The following is a 25437-nucleotide window of genomic DNA, read 5'->3' as shown; positions in this document are numbered from 1 at the left end:
ATCTTGACATTAAACTGACCTGAATTTTACAAGCTGGGAACGATTATGTAACGGTATATAATTAAACCTAAAAATATAATTTAAGAAAGAAAACAAGATGTAATATGGAAAGAATTACCAGTGAGTCAAGTTTAGGTGGTAAATTAGGATGTGAATGGGTGCCGCTTACTATGCTTTTCTTTAAAATGCAACCTGCCCTGCATTCTGCATAATTATTAAAAAAAAAATAATTTATTGGTAGCTCTTCAACTCAGATTGAAAGTTTTGTATATTTCAGTGAACAACCAGGTGGAGCCCCAAATACACAGACCTTGACATTATTGATCAGTGTGACCCTAAAGTAGCTCCAGAGCGTTTTGGACCATTTGAACGTGGCCAGGGTGGCCTTGGTCTTCTCCCACCCCTTCCCCAGGCTGGGGCTGCACTGCCCCATCAGGGCAGCGTGCTGGCTGGAAACCTGCATGCCACAAAGCAGTGACAACCCTACGCTGACCTGGAATCCTGGCCTGAGATACCACAGAGATATTGCACATCCCAAATAGATTTTTCAACATCTTATGTCAAGGTAGAAAAACAGTAGCATGGGTTATGGGGACAACCATGGGCGGACGAGCCTCTGCCTCTGAGGAATTCACCCCACAATGCCCCCGGAGCGCAGGCTGACTCTGGTTGACAGACCCTCACAGGGGCCCTTCCGCCCCTGCCGGCACCCTCCGTTGGCGCGGGGGTCGCTGAGGGCTGGCTGGGGACGTTGTCACCTTCCTCCCCTCGAAGGCAGCAACGCTCCCTGCGGAGCGGGAAAACGGCGTCCGCCTCCCCCAGCGGCTAGGGGCGGGGAGCGGGGCCGGGCGGACTACAGCTCCCGAAGGTCTGCGGGCGCCGAGGGTCGGCGGCCTCGCTTCCTGCCCGGCCTCACGTTGCTTCGCCTCACGAACCGTCCGAGGTGGGAGCCGATGGCGGGCGCCGAGGAGGAGGCGCTGGTGCAGTGCCCCGTGTGCCTGCGGGAGCTGCCAGGAGCGCACATCAATTCGCACCTGGACCAGTGCTTACAGGCTGGGGAGGGCGAGGCAGAGCCGGGCTCATCGCCCCCTTGCAAGCGGCTGCGCCTCGCCGCCGCCCTGCCGGGGAGGCAGGCGGAGGGGAAGCCGGAGGAGGCCCGTCCGTCCGCCGCCTCCCCGGTCTTGTCCCTCTTCAAAAAGGGCCGCGGCGGCGGGCAGAGCCCTGGAGCCCCCGGCAGGAGGAACGGGGCTGGGCGGGAGGAGGCTGCCGTGAAGCCGGAGAACGGAGGCTCATCGGAGGCGGACAGTGGGGCGGCGCTGCGCGGGTCGAGCCTGGCGCAGAAGCTGGAAGGGAAGCCCCTGGCCGAGCGGCTGCGGCCGGACACGCTGGGGGATTACGTGGGGCAGGAGCGGGTGCTGGGAGCCCAGACCCTGTTGCGGTCCCTGCTGGAGTCCCACGAAATCCCCTCCCTCATCCTCTGGGGGCCACCGGGCTGCGGCAAGGTGAGTGGCGCTGCCGGGCCCCGCCGCCGCCGCTGCTGCTGCTGCTGCTCCCGCCTTGCCGCGGCCCCGCCGGCGGGCGGCTCTCCCGAGCCCGGGTGAGCGGCGGTCAGCGGCCAGGCACAGGTTCACAGCCTGCAGCTCGGCTTCGATGCTCGGGCTCTTCTGTGTTTAATGTGGCTTTCAAGGCTGATGAGCGAACTTAAAGGGTGGGACCTGTTTATTTTTCTGAAGTCACTCTTTTTTTTTTTTTTCCCCTTGTCTTCTTCCGTGATGTCTTTAAGTTGGCTGATGCCTGCAAGTTTTCACCTGGATTGCAAAAACACAACCTACTTCCTGAATAAAGTAGAAATAGCTCACCCCCACCAACCCCACTCCCTGCAACTTGCACTTTGGCTACCATGCCCTTGTTGGTTTCATGTAACTTAGATTTGGTAAACTCCAAACCTATTAACTAAAACACAGAAGCTGAGAAGCTTAAAGACAGCAACAGAACAGAATCTGTAAAAATGTCTAGGAAATGGGGTGAAGTACTGGCAGAGTGCTAACATAGGCTTTGCTTTAGCTCACAAATTCTAGCCCCTGGCAGAAGGCATATCAGGTGTAGAAGAGAGCTAACATTGTGGCCAGGCAACGATCCACCTATCAACAAACCCTCTGAAACCTATCGGTCTTTGCAGGATCAGACTGCTGCACGCTCTTGTTCTGCCTCTTTTGAGGTATCAGGGGCTGACCCTGGTGAATCCCAAAAGGTGCTGGAATTACAGCACAGTGGTGAAGGGATCCATAACTGTAGTGAGGGAAGGACCAAATGAGTGCCTCAGGTGTGGTCAGGAGAGAGCACTCAAAGATCTCACCTTCCATTTGTCCTTTTTCTCTCTATTCCAGATTTGCAGGGGAGAGTGAAGCTAAGCAAGCAAAATATATGGTTGTTTCAGTCTAATGTATGCACAACATTAAGTTTTGCATGTTATATCTATAGATAGATGTCTTCATTTTGTATGAGAGTGTGTGTAGGAAGTCTGGTGTAGGGAAAGTAATGACTAATGAACTGCTGCTAGCAGAGGAGTTAAGGACGGAGCAGCAGCTTGCTCTTCTCAGCATACTTGAAGATAAAAAAAGACTTGATATGTATGGTATTTGAATAATAATGCCAGTTAATCACAGTTAATAAGGAGGAGATATGAGAATAATTGATAGATGAATACTGTTAGCAATGATGGAACAGGTTGTATAGGTTAGATAACATACACCTGAAAAGAACTAGCTGGTGAACTTAAATAATTGCTACTTTCTTTAAAATAACAAGATAATATCAGAAAGAGAGATATCTGAGGAGATGAGGTAAAGATTTTATTTTTTTTTTCTAAAAACTCATTAAAGGGGGAGGTGGATTGACTGAAGCAAGATGGCCAGGGAGAGAAGTGTAATTGAATTCTTTAATAAATAGGAATCCACCTTATTGAATAACATGTTCAGGGACCTGCTTCTGTATTTATTAGTACTCTTCTACCTTTGGTTTCTTGTTATCTGTGTCAACAGTGTCTGCTTGCTCTTTCTTGAAGCCCTTTTCCCTTAGAAAATAATGTGGTTACAAATACGGTGCTAACAGCAAAGGCAGCATACGGTCTCTGGAAATGAGAACTGAGTTCAGTGGCTTTTGGGTTGTGATCTGATGAACCCACCTTTTTTTGGTTGTGGAAATGCTTTTTCATGAGCTTGTTGACAGCTTATGCTTGTTTCAGGTCTTCTTTAGGAATCTTCTGTGGTACTAAGACTGTGAATAATGGGTGATCTGAATAATGCAGCTTTCACTTTGCTTTCTCATGACCCGTCCTCCTCACCCGTGTACCTTATGTGGAGTTGTATTTACTAAGCTTGCTTCTCACAGAGTTTAAATTCTGCTGCTCATCAGTCATCTGACCTGCCTCAAGACTGTGCCTTTTGCCCTATCAAGGAACAGTTCTACAATTTATCTGTTACCTTACCTTTTCTCTCTCTCTGTACTTAAGCTGCTGGGTAGCTCATCTCCTTTCTGTGTTACTCCTTCTCAACAAACGGTTTTGAGGCTACATACTTTCAGCTAGCTCTTGGTGGACCATCTGTTCCTGGCTGAACCAGAAATTCCTACTGCAAAAAGCTGAACTTCTCCCTTCACCTATGCTTATCAATATTTCTAGGATGGTGCTAGAGTATCCTTCACCAAGTCAGGCCTTCTTCCCCATGAGTCGTATTGTCTGTCTCAGGTAAATGGCTGCAAGTTCTATCCTTTACTTGGATATTTTTTATTAAATTCCTGTCCTTACAGATTGAACGTGCAAGGCAATATAGTCCCCCTAAAGATGGAAAAAGAAGTCTGTGGTTGCCTGCCTACCTCATTCACTTACTATTTGGGTTGTATGTATGTAACATGTCTAACAAAACTTTTCATGAGGAAGTAACCTGAAACAGCTGGAGGATGGACGGATGAAAAGGAAGCTTATTTCTCTTTTTATGTGAAGTACCACATAACTTAGTGCTTGAAATTTGAAAGATCTCGTGAAGGAGAAATAAGTATTTTCACTGCCTCAGGACGTAGTTGGACTGATAATCAAAAGATTCTTTGTTAAGTACAGTCTTTTTCAGAGGGAAAACTATTAAGAAATAACTGCATTCTGTAGCTTCATATGTAACAAGCCCATGTGCTAAGCTCTGCCCATCAAATAAAATAGCCTTACATTAGAGGGTAGGTGCTAAAATAGGAGTATAATTAAATATGTTGGTCTAAATTCAAAAGTGCTGTGTAAGATAGTCATAGACTCCTTAAACCTCTTCACACTCCTGCTACCCATGGAATCTCGTTATTGCAGATAATGCTTTCTACCATTTCTACAGCCAAATGCCATGCTAACTGATACTTCTTTTGAAAAGGGTAGAGCAAGACTAATTAAAATATAAAATAACTGGAGATGGAACTAATCCTTGGGGCCAAATTTTGAATTAATTTATGTAGTATTATCAATCTGGACCTTTATAAGTAGTAGTAGTTCAACAGAATTTTTCTAAGCCAAAAGAGAATAATCTTGGCTATTAAGCTGCTATAAATGCATTATTTCATATTGTAGGTCAAGAGTACTTTTGGAGAATTTTTATCATGAAAGTAAGAAAGCTAGGTACCCAAGTAAAAATACACGTGCTTTGTACTGCTCTGCCCAAGTTGTTTTCAACCTCAGCTGCACTTGAATATTCAAGAAGGCACAATGAAAAGTGAAAAGACAAAATCAGGGTATTTCTGTTGTGAGTTTATTTTCTTTTGAGTTTTCATCTGTATTGGGTTGCCTTATTTTAAGGGAGTGTGATCTTTGTACTCTTAATTTGTCATCCAAGGTGTCATCTAGATGGAACGGCTTTGACTCTTTGTTTTTACTTTTGCCACTATTAAGTGTTGAACACAAGAACATTTTTTCTGCTTTTAAGAAGCTGACCAGACACAGGCCAGAAGAAGAAACACTGCCGCAAAGAGATGCCATGGTTATTAACTTAGGAACAGTTAGCTTGTTCATCCTGACTATGCAAATTTTTAAAAGCCTGTATGAATCCTAGTGTAATCCGAGTAAGCTGTACTGTGATTTATGATACCTTAATGCAGGGATTTAGATTTTTGCTTGTCTGCCATGGGGCACCAATTTTAGTAAAGAGTTAGCGGGGGACTCAGCGTAACTTGAGCACTGAATAATTTTGCTGTCACAAATACGGTTTAAGCCTTACAAACCTGAACATTCTGTATTTAAATACAGTAAACATTCTGTCTTACGTTTGCTATTTAACAAGAAAAAAATGTAGGCAGCAAGTGTCTGGAACCTGTTCCTTACAGAGGATAAGACAACTTTCACGCGTGATTTTCTGGGGTCCGTATCTGCAATCTAGTACTAAAGTAAAATATGCCATGCTGATACAATTGCAAAACATTAAAACCCCCAGTAAGTGGTCTTTGAAGCTTCTATCAAATCTCCACTGAGATTTTATTTCTAGGACTCCCTTGTATTTCTTTTGTTTCTCTTCAGGACTTTGCTACGTGACACACTGAAACACAGACAGCAAGTCCGACTTACATGCTTTGCTCCCCACATATTTATCATCCCTTCCTTCCAGCGTTTTCTGTTTTGCTAATTGAAGTGATTACCTAAATGGCTATTTGATTACTTGAGTGTATTTCATCTTCTCTTATTCATACTGCTTGGGGCCTGATTTGAACTGTTTGAACTAATGAGTTCTTTTGCTTGATTACCATGAGATTTTTAACTGAAAATGCATGACGTCTGTTACAGTAGCACGGAGTGAAAATCCAGAACAGCTCTGAAAAATGGGTTTGTCGTTGCAGTTGCCTGGGAGAAGGCTTCAAACACAGCATGCTTGATTTTGCTTATGCCAATCTAAATCAGGAATTAACATAGGGTAGCTCTCTAAGGGGAGAAAATACAATTGTATTTGTAAAGCAAATGGAATATAAGGAGACAAATCTGGATGCAGCAAATGGAGGCACAGCTCCATTTCACTCAACATTATGCAATGACCTTGCCTCTGTTTATGCTTGGTCTGACTTGGATTCTGGAAGTGCTGTAAACCACACGCTGTGGCTGTTGTTCAGTGACACCTTACTCCTCCAGTAGTCTCACAGGAGGCTATTTGGGGTGCGAGGAACCAAACAAGATGGGTAAGAATAGCATCTGCCCTTATATAAGTGCCAACTGCCGCCACGTTTGATTGCGTTTATCTCTATAGACGGTGTCCCTGGGCCGGGTTGATCTGCTGTCCTGCCGGTTTCCTTTAGACACAGCCCGGCTCGTCTCCTGTGATGCAGTGTGGTAGCTTGGGGTCAGCTCAGCAGTGTTGGGTAGAACAGACCCCAACTTTTTAAGCTATATCGCAGGGATCTGCTTCCCTGGTTGGCATCTGAGTATGCTGGCACTGTTGGTGTCTCGCTTGGGGCTGTGAAACAGAGCATGGCCTTTCCTGACTGCTTGTCCACCGCAGTATGGCCTGGCTGCCCTCAAAGGGAGGGCTGAGGTGGAGGAGAGGCTGTTGATGGCAACACCACGTGAGCAAAGATATGGAAATGCTGGCCAGAATAAAGGAAGAGGTGAAAATAAAGGGAAAGTCGTGGTCAGAGGGCAGCAGGAAAAAAGGAGCATGCCATTTCAGAACTCTGATAATGTAATTCAGACCATACAAGTCTATAGGTGTAGCTAATACATTGGTATAAATACCACTTAATTTACAGGAAACAATACTTCTGCTCTTCCCCATAAGGAGAAAAACATGATCTAAAGAAGAAACACCTGTATAATAAAAGGAGCAGAATATCAACTTGTTTAGATGATTCTGATACAGATGTATTCATTCATATTAAATTGCAACATCAGTGTCACTATTTTAAAAGACTTTTTTTCTAACGTAAGAGTCAAACTTATTTCAAAATTTGTTTCAGATACTGAAGGATATTCAGTGTATTTTCTTCTGCCTTATTCCATATTGGATTTTTAATTCTCTTCTTATCCCTTAAATACATCGGCCCTGAATTTAGTGAGAGAAACTAGGGGTGTAGCATACTAGTTCCAGTTCTTCTGTGCTAGTGCCTTCATTCTTAGACTACTCTGTGTAAGTTAAGTCTCGGCTGGGATATATGTTCCCTAGCTTGTACCCTGATAGTAACAAAGAAGGAGAAGGCAATGTATCACATTACTGACTTTTGCTTGAGATGGTATGAGAAAAAGCAGCATAAAAAAATGAGCTCATGGGAGGTAATAGGCTTTCAGAGGGATGGGGAAAGTTTGACCTGTGCATGACGGGAAGTTTGACTTGCTAAAGGATTGTGCAGAACAGAAGGAAGAGGCCGGGAGCACGCCTGTCCGCATCCAGCACTGCTTTTGAAAGGCAGTGTATGTTATTATAACCTTTGACCCAGAAGTTGCCAGAGCAGGAGACGTACATGCTGGCTGAGAGCTGTGCAGCAGTTTTCAAGTACGTTCTTGGTCTAATAGTAACTTTCAAACAAATCTCTTTGTATTTCTACTCCTAATTTAGGAAAAAAAATACAAACTCCTGTGCATGTTTTTAAAAACAATTCCTCCCTGCTTTTTTTAAACAACAAAACTATCTATCTGAAGATTGTACGTCAGCTTTGACTGACAGAAAAATGCAGGGATTCCACCTCTTTTTTGCTAACAAGTGTAATTTTCTTTACTAGTATTTAAATGTCTTGCAAAATTGTGGCAGCTTTAACTCTCAGTTTTCACTACAGGGTGTGCTGATTGATAAAAAGAAAAAAAATATTCACTCTGGACATCGAAAAGCAGTGATCTCCGCAGTCTTCTAATGCATTGATTTAGCCGTGTTCTTAGACTTATGCTGACCAGAAAAAAGTCTCTTCGTCTCTGATCTAGTGAATGAAGGCCAGGATGCAGTGTGAGCTACCAGTTTAAGTGGAGCTACAAAATAGACACTTGATTTCCCCACACACCCTGGGGTTTTTTTGTTTTGTTTTGTTTTCCTCTCAACACTGCTACTTTTAGAGAAGGAAGAGGTACATATGTCCTTTTTCATCTTCAGATTTGATGTATTGGGGGTTTCTGTGCTTTTAGTGATTTTTAAGGCATGGGGACACCTTCCAAAGGTACATTCTGAATAAAGGCCTTTTTGTAAGGAAAAACCAACTTTTTGGTTTTATTTTGTTACCTTAGTTTCAAAGATAGTTTCACTTTTGTTTTTTGTTTCTCAGATCTTCTTGATTTCTGTAGGCTTTGCTGCGAGCACTTTTCAGTCTTGTGTTCTGCAGCGATCCAAGGAGGGGAGAGGCTGGTGCTTTGAGCTCCAGGGGATGAGAGAGGATCTGATATGGGATGTGAGTCTTTTATCAGGACATGAAATGATGCCTCTTCAAGACAATCAGGAAGCCCTTACTAAAACTAAAGCAAGAATAAATAGTGATACATCCTTCCCCTTAGCCTCCCATTTCCCATCTTGGGCTGGTTGCCATTTCAGGGACAAGGACATCCATTAAAGAGACAGATCGGTGCTGTTAGGGCAGTGACAAAGGTCCTGCCAACACCACTGGTAGCCACGTGGTAGGAGGTTGTTTCTGCAACCTCCCTGCAAGAGCATCCGGTTGGCAGCACCTGCTGCTTTAAACTCAGTACTTGGAATATCTTCTGAAGCAAGCGGTTTTGTTGGCACCTGTCCCACGCCTCAACTGCTGAGGGTCTTCTGTCTTCACTCTCCTTGAGCTCCTTCTTTAATAGAACAGTGAGCTCAATGTAAGAATCACCCGTTTTTCTCTAGTAGTACTTGGGACATGCATATACACCTGCCTTTACTATGGGTTGTGAAGGAAAGTCTGGAAAATTATGCCTGTGGTGTGTTCAGGTGTAGTGAATCTGCCTGGCAGGTAGCACCAAAGATTGCTTCTGTGCTTTGGTAGGCTCAGTGCAATTCCCTATAAATAAATTCTGATTTGAAGGAGTTGTCTATAAGGAAAGAAAAACAACATAGCTGCTCACTAAAACTAGGCAAAAGTTTGTTCAGTCAGCTGCCTGTTAGTTCCCTGGGCCAGCATTTGATTACTGTTGACTATTTAGATTTAAAGAGTTACATTTTCTTAAGTATACATATAATTTTTCAGTACTAATGTTCTTGTGCTTCTGTAGAGAACTGCTTTCTAATTAACTTCATTTTTATATGCAGTAGAAATGGCTTTAATTAACATTGTCGTTTTCTATTCCTTAAATGTGGTTGCACTGTAAAGTCTTCTACAGGTGTCTTGGGGTAGTCCAGCTCTTCATCCATTAACATACTCTACAAAATAACTGCATGGCAAATTGCAGTCAGCCCGTCTTCTGTGACAGGAATGTATTTGGCAAAGAGTTGTTCTTCCGTGGTAAAGGAGACAGCTGTCATTCCTGGCCTTTTCAGTACTGAGACTGAATAGGTCTGGTACATAAAAGTGCATGCATTAGAAATGCAGCAGTGGAATTGGCAGCTACCTCTAGCAGGAAGTTTTTAAGTCTTCTGTGTGCTAGAATAGCATGAACTAAAATACCTTACTCTATAAACTGTCAACACTGCCCCTGTCTCCAGAATATATGGCTCTGTTCTTTACATATTTCCTTCAAATGAATACTTTCTGTGTCCAAAATAATTTTTACAAAGCTTTCTCCTATTGTTTTTTCAGACTACACTGGCACACATCATAGCCAACAGTAGCAAAAGGAACGGCACGAGGTTTGTGACACTGTCGGCCACAAGTGCCAAGACAAATGATGTTCGAGATGTCATCAGCCAAGCCCAGAATGAAAAAAGACTCTTCAAGAGAAAAACTATCCTTTTTATTGACGAGATCCATCGTTTCAATAAATCTCAGCAGGTATTGTTCTATGCCGCTTTTTGAAAAAAGCCTTTGTCAGCACTTCTGGAAAATTTCCCATTTTGCCTTAAGATGATAGCTTACTCTAGGCTCTTGATTTTAATGTTAATGTTTTTAGTAGATGGATTAGGAAGAAACATAAAAATTAAATTCCATTACTAACTTCCAATCAATGTTTAATTATTGTGATGCAAAGATTTAAATTAAAGGCTGATCTATATTTATAGTTGACTTACATGTAGGGCTTTATATGACTTTTTCAGAAATTTTATTTCTGCAAAGTCATGTTAGTAATGTTTGCTGCATATATCTTCATTTCAGCCTCCACCCTGGGGGTAGCATTCTGCATTACCTTTAAAAAGGTCTGGAATATGAATGTGCCTAGGGCAGGTGTGCGTTTTAATAATGTCCCCTCTTCTCTGCGAGAACAGAGAAAAATAAGGCATAGCATGGATAACATATCCCAAATAGCTTTGAGATAACACATTGCTGCAGCCATCACTTGGGTGGTTTTTTTTCTTTTTCCTTTCCTAGGTCTCAGTTTTCTTTAGTTATATCATGGAAAGCTTCAATTCTGTACTGTAAGTTACAGTTTTTATATTGAACCACGCTACAATCTTCCTATAGTTTTCTGAGCCATCCTGTAGAGTTATATAGGGAACTGTAGCCCTAAAGGTTGAATCAAAGAGTATTTAGAAGTAGCTTCACTATTTGTTATATTTGATAACGCAATTTCATGATATCTTACACTTGCGAAGCAATAAACCAGAGTCATATAAATAAACTAAAAATTTGCAAATTTTCGACACTGTTTATTTTCAGCTGGTAGGGTCATTCTCAGTGCAAGCATGAGTTAAGGTAAACAGCCCCTAACATGCTGCACGCATGAAATTAAATAATTTAGATAGCTGAGCAGATGAGCTGCCTTGTCAGTGAGGTTATTTGTCATGTTAACAGGGAACCCAAAGACTCACAAGATGTTAAAAATGTAGCCTACTCACATGGGATGCTTCAGGTTGTCATTGATTGAGATGAGCTTTTTCTGCTTCCCTCCCATCCTCAGGACACTTTCCTTCCTCACGTCGAGTGTGGGACAGTGACCCTGATAGGAGCGACCACAGAAAACCCTTCCTTCCAAGTCAATGCCGCTCTTCTGAGCCGATGCCGGGTTATCGTCCTGGAGAAGCTTTCTGTTGAAGCAATGGAGGCAATTCTGATGCGGGCCGTCAGGTCCTTAGGGGTCCAGGTTTTGGGCCAGGGTGACCAGCACGGCAGCTCTGCGACTGGCAGCAGCAGCGAGAGCTCAGAGTGAGTACTTTATGGGCTGCAGGGTGTTAACGCACACAGCCTGAGGAATTGACTGCCTGCCAGGGAGAGAATGAAGCAGTTGGGGGGTGGGAAGAGAAACCCTAGCCACTTCTGATAGTAAAGAAAAGAAGTGGCAGCATATGGCAGAGGCGAAGGGTGACAGGAGAGAGAGAATTCAAAGCACTGGCTCTCTCCACCCAAAACATAATCTCACCATGTGGATTAGGAGAGTTTTATACTTGGATCTGTGGCTCCTGACTCACCCTCTCAGGATATTTAAATCCATTCTGCTGCTGAGGATTTGCTGTGGAAGCCTGCAACTGGTTCTTTGTCATGTCCTAACGTGCGTTACTTTTTGCTGCTGGTTGTAACAGCATCATGTTACCGTTAAGTGGTGGATGGGGCATCCCCTCTTAAATTAATTTGGAAATGCCCAACAAAAGTTTTTTTTCTGAGAAATCTTTTTTTAATAAGATCAGAGAGGATACTACTGTTCTTTAGTTGCAGGATAAGTGCTGTGGTATGTTTTATGGTTTGCTGTGAGGTGTTAATTGTTTTTCTCCGCTTCTTGTTATCCAAGCCAGAGTCACATTAAACATTTGGGAGAGTTTTGGAAAACACGAGATCCAGATTTGTCCATAAAGAATGTTATCTGCCCTTTGAAATGACTAGCTGGCAAATAAGAATAATGCTTGGTACTGCGCTACTTTCATGCAAGTTATGACAGTTCCTTCATGTGGATGCTTATGTGTGCTCCTAGTAATTTACAGTGCATTGACATGGTGGTAATTGGGCAGCCACTCTATAAGAAATAAATGAGAGGGAATCCACTTTGTCCTTTAGCTTTATCACAGAATGTAAACACTGAGAATCACTAACCTGAGCGCTGAGGTCAGGGCAGGGAATGAAAGCTATTCCCTTTTTATTTTTAGGGTACCCTGCCTCATTGTTTACTCATTCATAGCTTTTACATATTGTAGTAATGTGAATTTTAAAAGAGACGGCAGTACTGCACGTCAGCCTTAATGTAATGGCACAGCTGTGGTTGTGGCTACACCCTGACTGGGGTTCGGAGACTTTCCTTTCTGTACAGGATTAAAGTACAAGGCATAGTTTCGGCTGCAGTTGTTTGGGTTTGGGTTTCGCTGGACTCTCCGTATCTGTAACCTTCTGTTAGCTGTGGATGATTTAAACAGCACGGTGTGGTGCTTCATCAAACTGAAAGGAGTCTGGCAGGCAGACTGTCAGACTAGTAGTTTCAGAAATCTTTTTGTGAAGAGAGAAGGCCCCGCTCCAATAGCTAATGTGGGAGCCAAGCTTTTAAAAATAAAAATGGAGTTCAGAATTTAGGAGCGTTGTTTGCAGTTGTGTGTTAAGTCTTTCTTGTCTTTCCTGCCACTATGTGGTTCTGATTTGTAGCTGATGCATGCTGTTGCTGATGAGTTTGGCTTTTTGTAAGCCATCCTGTCCCTTACTGTGGGTCTGGTTTTGGTCTTGTTAATTCCTTCTTATTGCTTCATTGTCCATACCATTTCTGCTCTTTCGTTTCCTCCCCACCTACTATTCTGCAGGAGCAACTGTGTCTCATCTTTTACCTCTTCACCTCCCTGCCTCTTTGAAGCCGGGTTCTCATTATATGCAGGCAGGTAACAGTGTGCATGCTCTCCTGAGGAATAAATGAAAGGCACCAATTACAGTTGAATTGGTTGTTCACTGTGCTCACCTTTGTTCCAGGATTAGAAAAGGACCTGTAAGGCAGCATGTCCCCAGATGTAGGGCATGCCCACTTTAGAAATTCTAGAGATGTGTACGTTGAATTTTGGATTTCATTTCCTTAAGGAGTGAGTTTCCCTTCCCAAACCATGGAAGTGCCATATGAAATCCTGCATGTGCTGCCTGGCCTCAGCTTATCAACTGATTTTGGCATCACATCACTTGTCTGACATGCCATCTGACTTAGACAAGATTTTGAAGAGGATGATTCTTTGTGGTCTCTTCTCTTACCTTGAGGAATAAGGTGAGGGTGAATCTTCCACAGTCTCTACAGGTATCTTCTGTTCTCAACAAGAATGCAGTGATTCAATAGGTTTCATTGTTTCTGCACTCCATGCACAGCTGCAGTTATCAAATGGAAAGTGTGCCCTACCAGAATCTGTTTCCTTAAATTTTCTTGGTGGCTTTTTCTTATCTTTTCTTATCTTGCTTCTGCCTTTGTTGCAGGTTTCTGATAAAGTTAGCTCACCTGGCTTCTCTTTGATCCCACTGTGGCCTCTTCTTGCTGTAAAGCTGAAATAGAACTAGCAGGAGGTGTTACCTACTTTAGCATCTTTTTCTTTGTTGTGTGATCGTGCTTATAAAGCTTCTTTGACAGTTTTTCTATTAGTTACTAGATTTCTTTGTGTTATATTTTCATCAACTTCTATTGAATTGTGCCTCTTAAAGCCTGCAGTAAGCTAAAAGAGGGAAAGGAAGAAATGCACTCATGAAGAAGAAAACTAAGTAGAAGTCAGTGTTAAAGATGCTTTATATTGCTGAGATTTTGCTTGTGCTTTTTGCAGTTTATGCTGTCTCAGTAATAGCGCAAACTGTTCCAGGCGCCCACTGGTACGCTAGACTTGTACTGTGTCAGTGATGGAGGAAATAAAATTCTTTTTTTTTTTTTTAATTCTTGGCTTTTTGTTTTTATCATTCAAGTGCTGCTGTCAGAGTTGTATCCCCAGTTGAAGTCAGACAGTAAACTGGATGGTGGAGTAACGTATTTGCAGTTAGATAGCACAGAAGGTGCGCAGCTGAGGGAAATGAAAGGATCCCCAGTTTCCTCTTGGCAAGCCCAGACATCAGGCAGTTCAGCTTGTTAGTGGCTGTATTACAAGTACTGACAGGTTTTGAATTCGCTGATTTGTAAACCACAGTGTTGAAGATGGGCTTCTTTGGGGTCTTCAGTGTTGAAGACCTTTTTGAAAATCGTTCCCTTTTTTGAACAGCCATCTGATTTCCTTGCTGGCAATAGAGTTGCTGGAATGAGAGGCCACATTCAAAGTCGATGCTGTAAGGCAGGGAGCAATGCATATTTCAGATGAAGAACCATATTTGCCTGTAAAAGGAGTGAGCGTAGTGAGAATAATTTTACTGAGAAAGTAAGAAAGTACTGGTTTATATGTGAATGAAGGAAAGGGTACTTGATCTCATTTTCTCATCAATTATTTTTAAATCTTTCATCATACAGGTTCTTCTTTTATTTACTCTGTGATATTGCTTGCATTCCCTTGTCTTCTGATCAAACACTGGTGATGTACAGGTTGTATGGGTAGTTCATTATGCATTTCATGTTGGTTCTTGGCACAAACAGTCTTGAGGGTATGGAGATAAGGAGGAATTGAAAGAAGGATTTATTACCATGGAGTGGTAGTTTTCCATTCCTTAAGCTAGTATATCACCTTCAGCTCAGTGAGTGATGGATCCCAGGGTATTCCTTTTGGCGTGTTTATGTTTTTGTCTCTGAGGATCACTTGTTACAAGGTACCAACATTGAGCATTGGCATCCAGTGGGTGTTCAGTGTTAATTTTGGAGAGTGAAAAAAATAGGAGATTGCTCATCTGCAAGAAGCTCAGGAGCTTGGGAAGAGGTCAGCAAGCATGGAGGTTGTTCAGCCTCACAGTTGTAGGGTGTGCAGAAGTCAGGTAAATGGAAGGGTGTAGGGCACTTTTGTTTCTGAATACAGGATGGGCTTAAAAACATAAAATAGAGCAAGTGTCTTTTGGAAGCCAAGGTATTGAAATAATTGTCATCCTGATTTTGGAATTAGACTCTTGCCTAGTGAAGTCAAATCATCAAAAAAAAAAAAAAAAATTAAAGATTTAATTCCTCAGGGAAAATTAACTGAATTCAGTTATTCTGAGTATAAAATGTTACTATTTTGAAATGCTGAGTGTGGAACTCAAGATTCCCTGAGTTAATGGCACAGGGAAGTGTTACATTATTTCCAATCAGTGACTGTCATTAATATGCTGTGCAAACAGCTTGCTTGTGTGTGGACATTTTCTCTATTTGTTCTTTGACACGTTCTGTATATTGTGCTACTGTTGTAGACGTGGGCTGGAACAGCCCAATACATTATTGGTAATGGAAATGTCATTGCAAATATGTTGTAACTTTGATTTCACCATGGAAGTGGACAAGACCTTTGCTTGTAACCAGATTTTCTGAACTCTCTTGTGCATATTTGTTTCAATTCTTGTAATTCTAATTGCTTGTGTTGAGTCAACAGGGTACTACAGTCCTATAGTGGAACTGAAGGGACAGAAATACAACTCAGCTTTCTTGCTCAGCTCGTAATTAGCAATTAAATGGCAGTAGGGCTCTGAGGCCTCAACTTTGATTGGGATAGGCTATTCTTAGTTTCTTGCAAATGTCGTACCTGCCTTTTAGTGCTCTCAGTGCTTCCCCTCCATTTGCAGTTGCTGAGTACAGTTGTGGGTATTGGTGTGGGGAGGCCTCAAGCACGTGATGTCTGCAAACAGCAAGCAAAGAGCTTAGTCCTCACAGGTGAAACCTTCTCTGGAGTCTGCCCTGCTGGTGTATCCAAAGTGTTTCCCAGCGTGCAATATATTTGGGTTTGTTCCCTGTTGATGGAGGTATTAGCAGCAGGATGTCTGTGTGTAGTGCCTGCTGGTTTTTAAAACTAGCTTTTGCTTTCTTTGCTGGCTTCTTTTGATGCATATAGAAAAATCTGGTGCCCATCTGTAGTGCTGAAGGTTGAACGCAGCTCCCTGATTTTCAAAGGATTCCATGTATGAGATAGCTGACTGAATGAGGCACTGTGCTGTTATATTCTGCTGCTTCCCCACTTGAACACAAAGAAGGTGTTTGAAACACCTGGGACAAAGTGTCATTATTTTGGAGTGCTGCTGTGCGTGCGTGTTAAATTTTTTCATAGCTTTATCAAATACATGAGAAATAAGGAGATTGAAATAAAAATATAACAACTTGCATATGTGTATATAAATAGATTTATTTTTCCCACAGGATGTGATTTCTGCTGCCTACTGTCTGCAGCATGGGTTATGACCCTAGAAGACATTTGTCAGCATTCACTTGTAGTGGTGTGGATTAAGATTGCAGCTCTGCAAGCTTTTCTCTCTCACGTGTGGGCATGAGAGGACTCAAATACTGACTGTTGAAGTTTTTCCAGCACCTACTGTCTTTTGCTTTTGTGTGATGCATGCAAAGTGGGTTTAAAGGAGGAAGAGAAGGCAAGTAATGAAGATTAGTGGATCTGTGTGTCTGGGAAACCTGACATGGCCTCTTTGTACACCACTGGTAATAACAGTAATAAATTTTCCTTGTGAATGAAGTGCAGGGCTGTTGTGAATCCTTAATTATTTGGCACACAAGGGCTTCGTAAGAAATTGCCTCTCACACCAAGTTCTGTGCGTTAATCCCCACTGATAGATGTCACTCTTGATTTTCAGTCCAGTTACTAGAAATGGCTAAGCTAGAGCCATTACTTAATGCCATGCTTTAACTCCACTAGCTGCCATTTCCAAATCAAATCACTTGTACCCTCTGCCTGGCAAGAGCCGTTACCATGTCTACATAACTAAAATTTGAGGGTCAGATCCTCAACAGTATGCACATGAAATGTGCAGAAGCAAGTTGGTTTGCAGGTGCAAACCATGTGGGAACTGCAACCCAGCAGACGAAAACCTGGAGAAAGAGCTGGAGGACTTTATTGCTTTCCCAGATTTTTCATAGACCCACTATGAGATCTCAGCAGATCCTTCACCCATTGCTGCATTTCTTAAATCTTCCTGTCTTGTTCATTTAGATTGTGTGTTCACTGGAATTTGGCCTTTTTCATGTGTTTGTGTAGTCCTGGCACACTTGGAGTAGTATATTGTAAGAACAGTGACTTGGATGCACTACGATGCCTTTTCTTTCTAGTAAGACTTTTTTTTTGTACCCCAGTGACTAAGTTGTAACAATAACTGTTACCATTTTAAAAAACAGAATGTAGGTTGCATATATGCTTTACAATGTAAACAATCCTTCCAGTTGCAGCTTTTTAAAGAACATCTGATAGCAGCTCTTGCTGTTGGTAGTTAGTTCAAAACCTTAATTACTTAAAACCTCATTATATTCTCTCACATGCATTTGGGTAGCTTCCTACCTTTTAATTGTCCTTCCAACAAGGAATTTGAAGTGCTAGCTATGAAACGCTGATGGAGTAAAACCTTGCAAAGTTCAACTGACTGTGCCAGAATTGTGCACTGGCAAAACACTAACTCTAGTTTCCATTGAACTTACTGAGATGAGGAGAAGTAAGGGGGTTAAATAGATGAGAGGTCCTGCTCTACCTTTTTCATGTGCAATTGTATTTAACATGCCTTGGGGCAGGAGTAAAGGGGTGAGGTCCCACAGTGTTCTCCCAGGCCCTGCAATGCCTAATCATGATAGAATGAGTTAAGAACAAAACTCAAACCCAGCTGCCTCTCAATAAACTTTGTAAAGAAATGTCATCTCTAGCATCATATGCAAGGAGAGGAGTGTGATGGGGGCTAACAGTGTATGGTTATTCTGTTGCAGATGCCCAGTGTACATAGAGGAGAAAGCTCTAAATACCCTAGCCTACCTTTGCGACGGTGATGCAAGGACTGGACTGAATGGACTCCAGTTAGCAGTTCAGGCCAGATTAGCAGTGGGGAAGACCACTCCTCTGACTTTTACCAAAGGTGGTTCTGCAGATGGGATTCTGATAACAGAAGAGCATGTAAAGGAAGGGCTACAGCGATCTCACATCCTGTATGACCGAGCAGGTGAGTACCTGATGTAGTTTCTGAGATGCAGCATTCTCAAGAGCTGATAGCCTTTATAATTTCTGTTTCTTCTCCCTCTGTCCTACCAGCTGCTCTGGTGAGACAGTGGTTGTACTGAGATTTGGCCTAAAAATTACTTTTCCTTTACAGAGTAGCAGGCTCACCCAGAAATTCCTTCTAAACTGGGTTTCCTGTTACCGTTTAGGAAGTATAGGTTAGCTGAGGGACATATTTCCTGCCCTGCAAACAGTTGCATGGTGAAATTATTTGTTCTTTAAGGTTATTAGAATATTGTCTTCTAAGGGGTTTGCACTATAAATAGGGAGAAGTAATTTAATGAGGAGATTTGTTCTTGCAGGGTGGGAAATTTTCCATTGCACTTCTACTCCTTTGAAAGTCTTGGAAGTGCTCACATTCACAACAATATCTTATTGGAAAACCTGAGCAGCTTGCTTTATTTTTAGAGTTGCTTTTTAAGGTAATGAATTTAGTAGCTTGCTTAGGGCAGGTCACATAAATCTGATTGCATTTAAGGCTACCTAATGTGATAACCACTCTTCCTAAATTTGTGCCTTGGCAAGGTTAGGTTATCACAATAGTTGGCCACTACACCATTTTATCTGAGAGGGTTAAAAATCAGAGAGTAAATATTAGAGATCAGGTGAATCCCCTTGAACGCATATGCTAGTTCTTCAGCAATACTTGAATCGCCACGCAGTATAGTAGCAAATGATTATGCCAAGCCATATTTGGAGAACTGATTGATTTTTTGTTTGTTTGTTTGTTTTGCCACTGTATCTGATATGCTCAATTAACTGTCACTACTCAAAACCTGTGATGAGAGATTTCTTGAGCTTGTTCGTAATGTATATGCCTGCTTGCAGCCGCCTTGCTACAAAGAGGAAGCGATGGCTCATTGTCAGGAAAGAGTCAGCTGGGCAGATATTGATACGATGGCAGCTGAGAAGTGGAGGGTAGGCAGAGGGAGGGAGAATAAAAATTTGTTGGGGTCTGTGGCAGGAAGAAGTCATGATTAGGAGGGAGCGGAAAATCTGACCGGTTTACTGCTGTGAGTCTCTTGCGTCGTGTAGGTCCCTTGAGTGTTTGCTGTCGCCTTGTGGCTGCTGCCACGCAGAACTCTTGGCTGTGGCCGTTCCTCCCAGCTCTCCCACACCTACTTGCTCCCTTAGAGACAGCATGGAGTGCCTTTTCCAGGCTTGCTAATAGTGTGTGTCACACCCTTCTCCGTGGCAGAAATCCTTCGGGCTCTGTGTAGGGGGTTGGGGTTTTTTCGTCAGAGATTTTGAGAGAGGGATGAGAGTGGTAAAAGTTCTGTTTTTCTTGATTGTATGAATGCTAAAGAGCCTTTAATAGGTATTTTCACAATAGCAGGTTGCCTGAGTACGTGCTTTGACAAAATTTTTCTCTTCTGCAGAGTAGTCTGTCTCAGTTGACCAGTTTTGTCCATAGCAGAGATACCTGGTTGTCCTTTTACATACAAAGGGCTTCTGGATAGAGGCTACTGTAAAAATAAAACACACTTTTGTAGCATGCTTTAGCATATACTTTTTGAATTGCAGTTCTTATGGTGAAATCTAAAATCCTCTAATAAAGTGTTTCAGCCTTATAAAATGAAGAGACATGATGCTGTCTAATGATGATAGCAGCGGCATACTTTTGAGTGTAGTGTGTTCATGTAGAAAGCACCAAATAATTGAGTACTGTTCAGGATTGTGTAAACATGGAATTTTGATTTTACATAATTATTTTTGCTCACCTTCAGCAAAATTTGGCAAATATATGTAGTTGGGCATTATTTTATGTACTTTCACCAAGTAGTCTAGGAAGGAAATTATTCTTAATCCAGTCATTAGGCTATTGTTCTGATCTGTGTGCAGACGTGTAAAGACAAGATCTTTATGCAGATAGTCTGTGTGTTTTAGCTGGAAGGACAAAGAAACAACTAGTCAAATTTCACTGCCTTTGCAGCGTGAGTGGAAACAAATTTATTAAGTCATATTTTAGCTGTTAATAGCAATTTTTTCAATTTTTTATTTTTGGAGAAAATTATGCAGCAACCAAATTAATTAAAATTAACTCCATATGGACAAAGACCAGATATTTGAGAGAGAGTTGTATTGTCTCTTCTTCCTCTTGTGTATTGTGTCTTCACTTATGGTAAAGACTGGGAATGTGTTAAGCTGAAGGTAATTTATTCTGTGATCTGGAACACGGTTGTTCCTTCCTTTTCTATGGAGAAGGTGTCTCACACCACAGTGTGTGTTTCCCAGCTTTATTGTTTTCTGCTGGACCAGAATGAGAAGTCTTTTTACCCAGGCTGCCTTTCTAGTCTTATTTCCAAGGCTTTCTTCCATCCTTCATTGGTGAGCAGTTGATGCTTACCTTTGGCTAAGACAGACAGGAAATAATGAGATAGGGACTTTTATTTTACTTTTGCCCTCTACTTTACAAATAGGGATTGCTTAAGAAGTCCAGATATTAATTGTGGTCAGTAAATGAGGCCTTTTCCCTGTTTTCTATCAATAAGACTTTAGATAAATTAACATCTGACATAAATTAACTGGAAAACTCTTCATGAGCACATAAAGTGATTTAGGGGCACAAAACTGGGAATCAACAAGATTTATTCATCTATATACATTAGACACTAGAAAATCCTATCCTCCACAAAGCCTCTGTGGAGTATCTTGCGTCTCTTAGGAAAGGTATTTGCCTGTGTGGAAACCGCATAGAGAAAATGTGTTTTGGTTTCAGGAGGTATCCAGGGCGCAAAACAATAGTGATAGACGAGTTTGCATGTGCCTTGTCTCTCAACTGAATTCATAGGGCTAAAACCTATATATTGGCTAACCAATCTGAGAGACAGAGCAAATAAATAAAGGTCTATAAAAAGTTCTAATTTTTTTAAACTGCTTCTGGTATCTCACATAGAAAAATATATAAACTGTATTTTTTTAAAAAGAAACATAAAACCTCTTTGTCTGATGCATGTAACTGTATTTTGCCTTTAACTGAAACCGCATTTAAAGTACAACTGCACAGTTTTTCTGAAGAAGTTCAAGTCTGGTGTATAAGTATTGTCATTACGTTGATGACTCAGTTACCAACATCAGCTTTGTGAGGAAAGAGTTAAAGGGACAACATGGTCCCCTTTCTCAGCCACATACTCAGAAATGTCCCAGAGGTCTGTATCTCTAGTCCCAACCTACCCTCTCGATTCCTTCTGCCTCTCCAGCCGGTACCCCAAGTACAGCATATAAAAGCACTCCAGTAAAAAATTTCTGAGTGAGTGCAACCTCTGGAGATATTTAAAGGCCATCTTCCTTACTTTTAAGAGACCGAGAGATGCCTCTTCCAAGAGGACGATGAGAGTTCAGCTGCTTGAGTTTATTGCTACTAACTCAAGTGTTATGACGGAACACGGACATGCTGTTTGTGTTGGCACAAGTAATGACTGCATACCACGAGGCTCTTTGTGCAGAGTCCCCTCAAAAATAGCTGTCTGCCGGCCTGCGTACGCCAGCAGCGCACGCATTGAATTCCCCACAGAACCACACTGCAATGTGAGCAGCGACGTGGGAAGATGGACCCAATTTCTCACCTAGGAGGTGAAGGTCTTGCTGGCTATGAAAGGAGCAATTGCAGAAGTATGGGGGCTTTGGTTTTCAAAATCCTGTGTGCGGCCTTTTGTTTTGCAGGGCCTACAAGCAGCGGTGACGTGTTTTGATATGGTCCTCGGGCTGTAAATCCTTTTAGCCGTAGGAAGAAGAGAAATATTAACAGATGGCTGTGCATGCAGCCAGTTGCCTTTATAATACACAGTTAGCTGTGAGCCAAGGAATGCCAGGCACTTCAAAAATAAAAAAGGCAGATTATGTGGAAAGTTTAACAACAATATCACAGCAAAATACTCTTACAAATTCGATTAAAAGAAATGCATAAGAATCAAAACCAGCTGCACAGGGGAACATGGAAAGCGGGAAGGGTCTCAGTCAGTGTTTGTAGTATTTTTAACTGTAGCCCTAAAAGATCTGTGAAATGGCTTTGTTTCTCCTTGCAGTCCGTATGTAATCTTATATTAAACTTTCACGTTAAAAAAAAAAAAAAAAAAAGCCTTGTTAATAATTCAGTCTTCCCACTCCTTACTTTAGCAGTCCAGCATTTCAGGTAGTTGGCTTTTCTGTTTCCTTTTGTTCATAGCTTTTTGTTTGAGCTGCTTAGTTTTCAGGACCCTTCCAGTGGTGCAGGTGTCTAAACTGAACCCAACATTTCATAGCGGTTTGCCAGGGTTGTGTGCTGTGATCTGTTTCTTCCAGATTGTGTAATGTACCATCATTGTATATCCACAGCAACATTTCCTTTGTTTCCCCATGTAATGCAGCAAACCTGTGTCTGATTTACTGCATACTTTATTTTCATAGAATCTTAAGGTTGGAAAAGACCAGCAGCCCAAGGTCCTTTTCCTCCAGGCAGCTTTCCAGCCACTCTTCCCCAAGCCTGTAGCGTTGCATGGGGTTGTTAAGCTTTAGTTGATGTGAAATTCCTGTTTTCTAAAATATCACTAGGGTGTAGAACTGGATTTCTGTGATTCCTCTGTTGCCTTCTCAGAGCTCTGTGTGTGCCCAAAAGCAATGGCCAGTGGTTTCTACGTGCTCGTACTGTGTTCTTTGTCACTTAGGAGATATTTATAGAGTCTTCTTCCTAACTGCTTAAAATATCTTTTTTTTTTTTTTCTTTTGAAAGAGAGGTCATTAGGTTACCAAAACCAAATTGTTTGTCTTTTAATCTTTAAAAAAAACATCCTCCTTTTCATCTGCTGTTGCTCGGTTATGCTTATGTAGTCAGTGGAATGATCTGTGTGGCAAAGCATGAAGGTGCTTTAATGAATGCCATAATCACATATACATAAAAAGAACTTGAAAAAGCACATTATGTTTACCTGCTGTGATCTAGTACAATATATTCTGTTCTCTTAAATGCATTTCACTTAATTTCCTCCTAACAGCTTTGTGTATTTCTTCTCCCCTATTCTAAATAGGAGAAGAACATTACAATTGCATCTCTGCCCTGCATAAGTCTATGAGAGGCTCAGATGAGAATGCTTCACTTTACTGGCTTGCTCGAATGCTTGAAGGTGGTGAGGATCCGCTGTATGTGGCAAGGAGGCTGGTGAGGTTTGCAAGTGAGGATATAGGTCAGTATTTCAGCTTGGAATATTATGCTGAATGAAGATCTGCCAGGCTTCTGGTTTCCAAAAATTGGCGTTTGAAGGAAAAAACAAAACAACCCCAAAACTGCTATATGCAAAATAGGTACAAAATACTGAAATGCGCCACATCCAACAAAAACTTTGTGTATACAGACAGCCACCTACACATGGTGTCATTGCGATGATTACCTATTGTAGGAGAAACTGAGTCTTTTGAGGTCATGTTTTGGTGGTGTATTAATATAGATTCTTTTAAAGTCTGGTGATTGTAAGTCACCAATAAACTTGTGTGACCGAGAATGTGTATTTCAGGGATGTCTGGTTGGTTTTTTTTAATGACTGTGGAATGTGAATGCCAGCCCTGACTTGCAAGCTTCAGGCTCCCTAGCTGTAAGATATTTTGATTGTCATACCCAAAGTAACAGATGCAGCAACACTTCTAGCACACGTGTGGGGGGTGAAGAGTTATGAGATCTGAGGAAGTTATGTCTGTATAGCAAAATTCCCCTGTTTCTTTCTCACTTGCAAAAAGTAAGCGAATCAGACGCTGGCAGCTACTGCTCAGGCTGCCACCATGTGGCAAGAGATTCAGACTGTAAGTCATAGTCATGATTTAGACCTTTCTTGTTTGGGGGGGACAGAAGCAGGAAGGCTGTGGATGGAGGGAACAGATCTTATGTACAACAAAGTATTGTACCAGAAGTTCCAACATCTGAGAAAGCAAATTTGAAATGTGCATGGATAATCTTCCCTCTCACAGGAGGGGAAAGAAAAGAGAGAAAGAAGACAGTAACTAAAGTAAACTGAATTTAATCTGCTTTTATGTGATCTCTTTTTGTAGGGCTGGCAGATCCGCTGGCTTTAACACAAGCAGTTGCTGCTTATCAAGGTTGTCACTTTATTGGAATGCCAGAATGTGAGGTAAAGGCTTCATTAATTCACTGATTTGAAAGTACTGCAAACTGTAAAACCTACTTATAATTACAAAAAGAAACAGATTGCAAGGACAAGAAAAATTTATTTGTTCATTTGGCACACCTCTGATGAGTAAGAGACCATTGTAGCTCTTCAAATAGATGCTGCAGTTTGAAATAAAATTCCCTGCATATTTTTTTGTTAAAATGTGTTATGTAAGCTAATATAATTTTGGTCTGTCCGTTTTTTTTTTTTCTTGTTGTAAATAAAATACTATATTCTGATGTTCAAAATTAGCTATTCTTTTCTAGTAGAAAAAATCACGAAGAACTGTGTTTTTGTTAAATGATAACATTCATACTGCAGCGGCAGGCACAGGTCAGTTTAAAAACATAATCTCTGTCATACTACACAAACAACCTGAATAACAGACCTTTGCTCACAGAGCTTAAAAGAAGTCATTTAACATTCTCCCTCTTCTTCTTTCCAGGTCATTCTAGCACAATGTGTAGTGTATTTTGCCAGAGCACCAAAGTCTATAGAGGTATACAGGGCATATGGCAATGTCAAAGAATGTCTGCGAATGCACACGGGACCTCTGCCGCCTGTTCCGCTGCACCTGAGAAATGCCCCAACGAGGCTCATGAAGAACTTGGGCTATGGTAAAGGCTATAAATATAACCCCATGTACAAGGAACCTGTAGAGCAGGACTATCTGCCAGAAGAGTTGAAGGGAACAGACTTCTTCAAGGAACGAGAAACGTGACGGCCTTGCTCGGAATGCGTTTTGATTTTGTGACTCAAACATTTGTACTGGGATGGAAATTCCCCTCATAGTTCCAGCCATCTGTTACTGTCGTTGGAAGTATTAAGCCACTGAACCTTTCAGATACCTTCTTATCCTTCTGGTTTTACTACTGTTATTCTGAAGATGTTTTGTAAAGAATTACAGTTAGGCAGTATAGAAATGAAAAAAATAAGCTTTATCAGTATAGTGCTGTCACCTTCTGGTTCAAATGGAGAGAAAATGAGAGACTTGTATCTCTGGCTTTTGCTGTGAGACAAGGAGTATTATTGTGCTGCTTTTTAAAATCAGTATCTATGTCGGATTTTGAGAATTGTTTATTTTCCAGAAAAATAGTAAATTGTACCCACCCCTGCTAAAATATTAAACAAAAATATAATTACAGTGTAATTCTTGCTCTTGTGATGTTCCAGAGACTAATTTTATACAACTGCATTTATGAAACCAATAAAGTTGTTAAAAATAG

General features: G+C 41.7%; 2 protein-coding genes across 2 annotated transcripts in view; one reads left to right on the top strand and one right to left on the bottom strand.

Moving 5' to 3' along the window:
* MYLK4 (myosin light chain kinase family member 4) overlaps positions 1 to 11185 on the bottom strand; it is an 83963-nt gene extending 72778 nt beyond the window's left edge. Inside the window, exon 1 of the mRNA XM_075744920.1 lies at positions 10899 to 11185. Within this exon, the coding sequence (XP_075601035.1) occupies positions 10899 to 10954 (56 nt within the window). The 5' untranslated portion in view covers positions 10955 to 11185. The remainder of the gene's footprint in view (positions 1 to 10898) is intronic.
* Positions 894 to 25437, top strand: WRNIP1 (WRN helicase interacting protein 1). The gene is made up of 7 exons (XM_075744921.1): positions 894 to 1502; positions 9706 to 9897; positions 10961 to 11205; positions 17792 to 18021; positions 23081 to 23236; positions 24093 to 24172; positions 24657 to 25437. The coding sequence occupies exons 1-7, from the start codon at positions 954 to 956 to the stop codon at positions 24930 to 24932; spliced, it is 1728 nt and encodes a 575-aa protein (XP_075601036.1). The 5' UTR covers positions 894 to 953; the 3' UTR covers positions 24933 to 25437.

This window comes from Balearica regulorum, chromosome 2 (genome assembly GCF_011004875.1).
Source record: "Balearica regulorum gibbericeps isolate bBalReg1 chromosome 2, bBalReg1.pri, whole genome shotgun sequence".
Lineage (NCBI taxonomy): Eukaryota > Metazoa > Chordata > Aves > Gruiformes > Gruidae > Balearica > Balearica regulorum.
This window is presented reverse-complemented; position numbering and strand designations above follow the sequence as displayed.

What these genes read in the sequence shown, in the direction of transcription:
- WRNIP1 (XM_075744921.1), top strand. Translation starts at nt 954, where the DNA reads ATGGCGGGCGCCGAGGAGGAGGCGCTGGTGCAGTGCCCCGTGTGCCTG. An exon ending in GTTTCAATAAATCTCAGCAG is followed by an intron (nt 9,898 to 10,960) that starts GTATTGTTCTAT and finishes TCCCATCCTCAG; the next exon opens with GACACTTTCCTTCCTCACGT. An exon ending in TTGGAATGCCAGAATGTGAG is followed by an intron (nt 24,173 to 24,656) that starts GTAAAGGCTTCA and finishes TCTTCTTTCCAG; the next exon opens with GTCATTCTAGCACAATGTGT.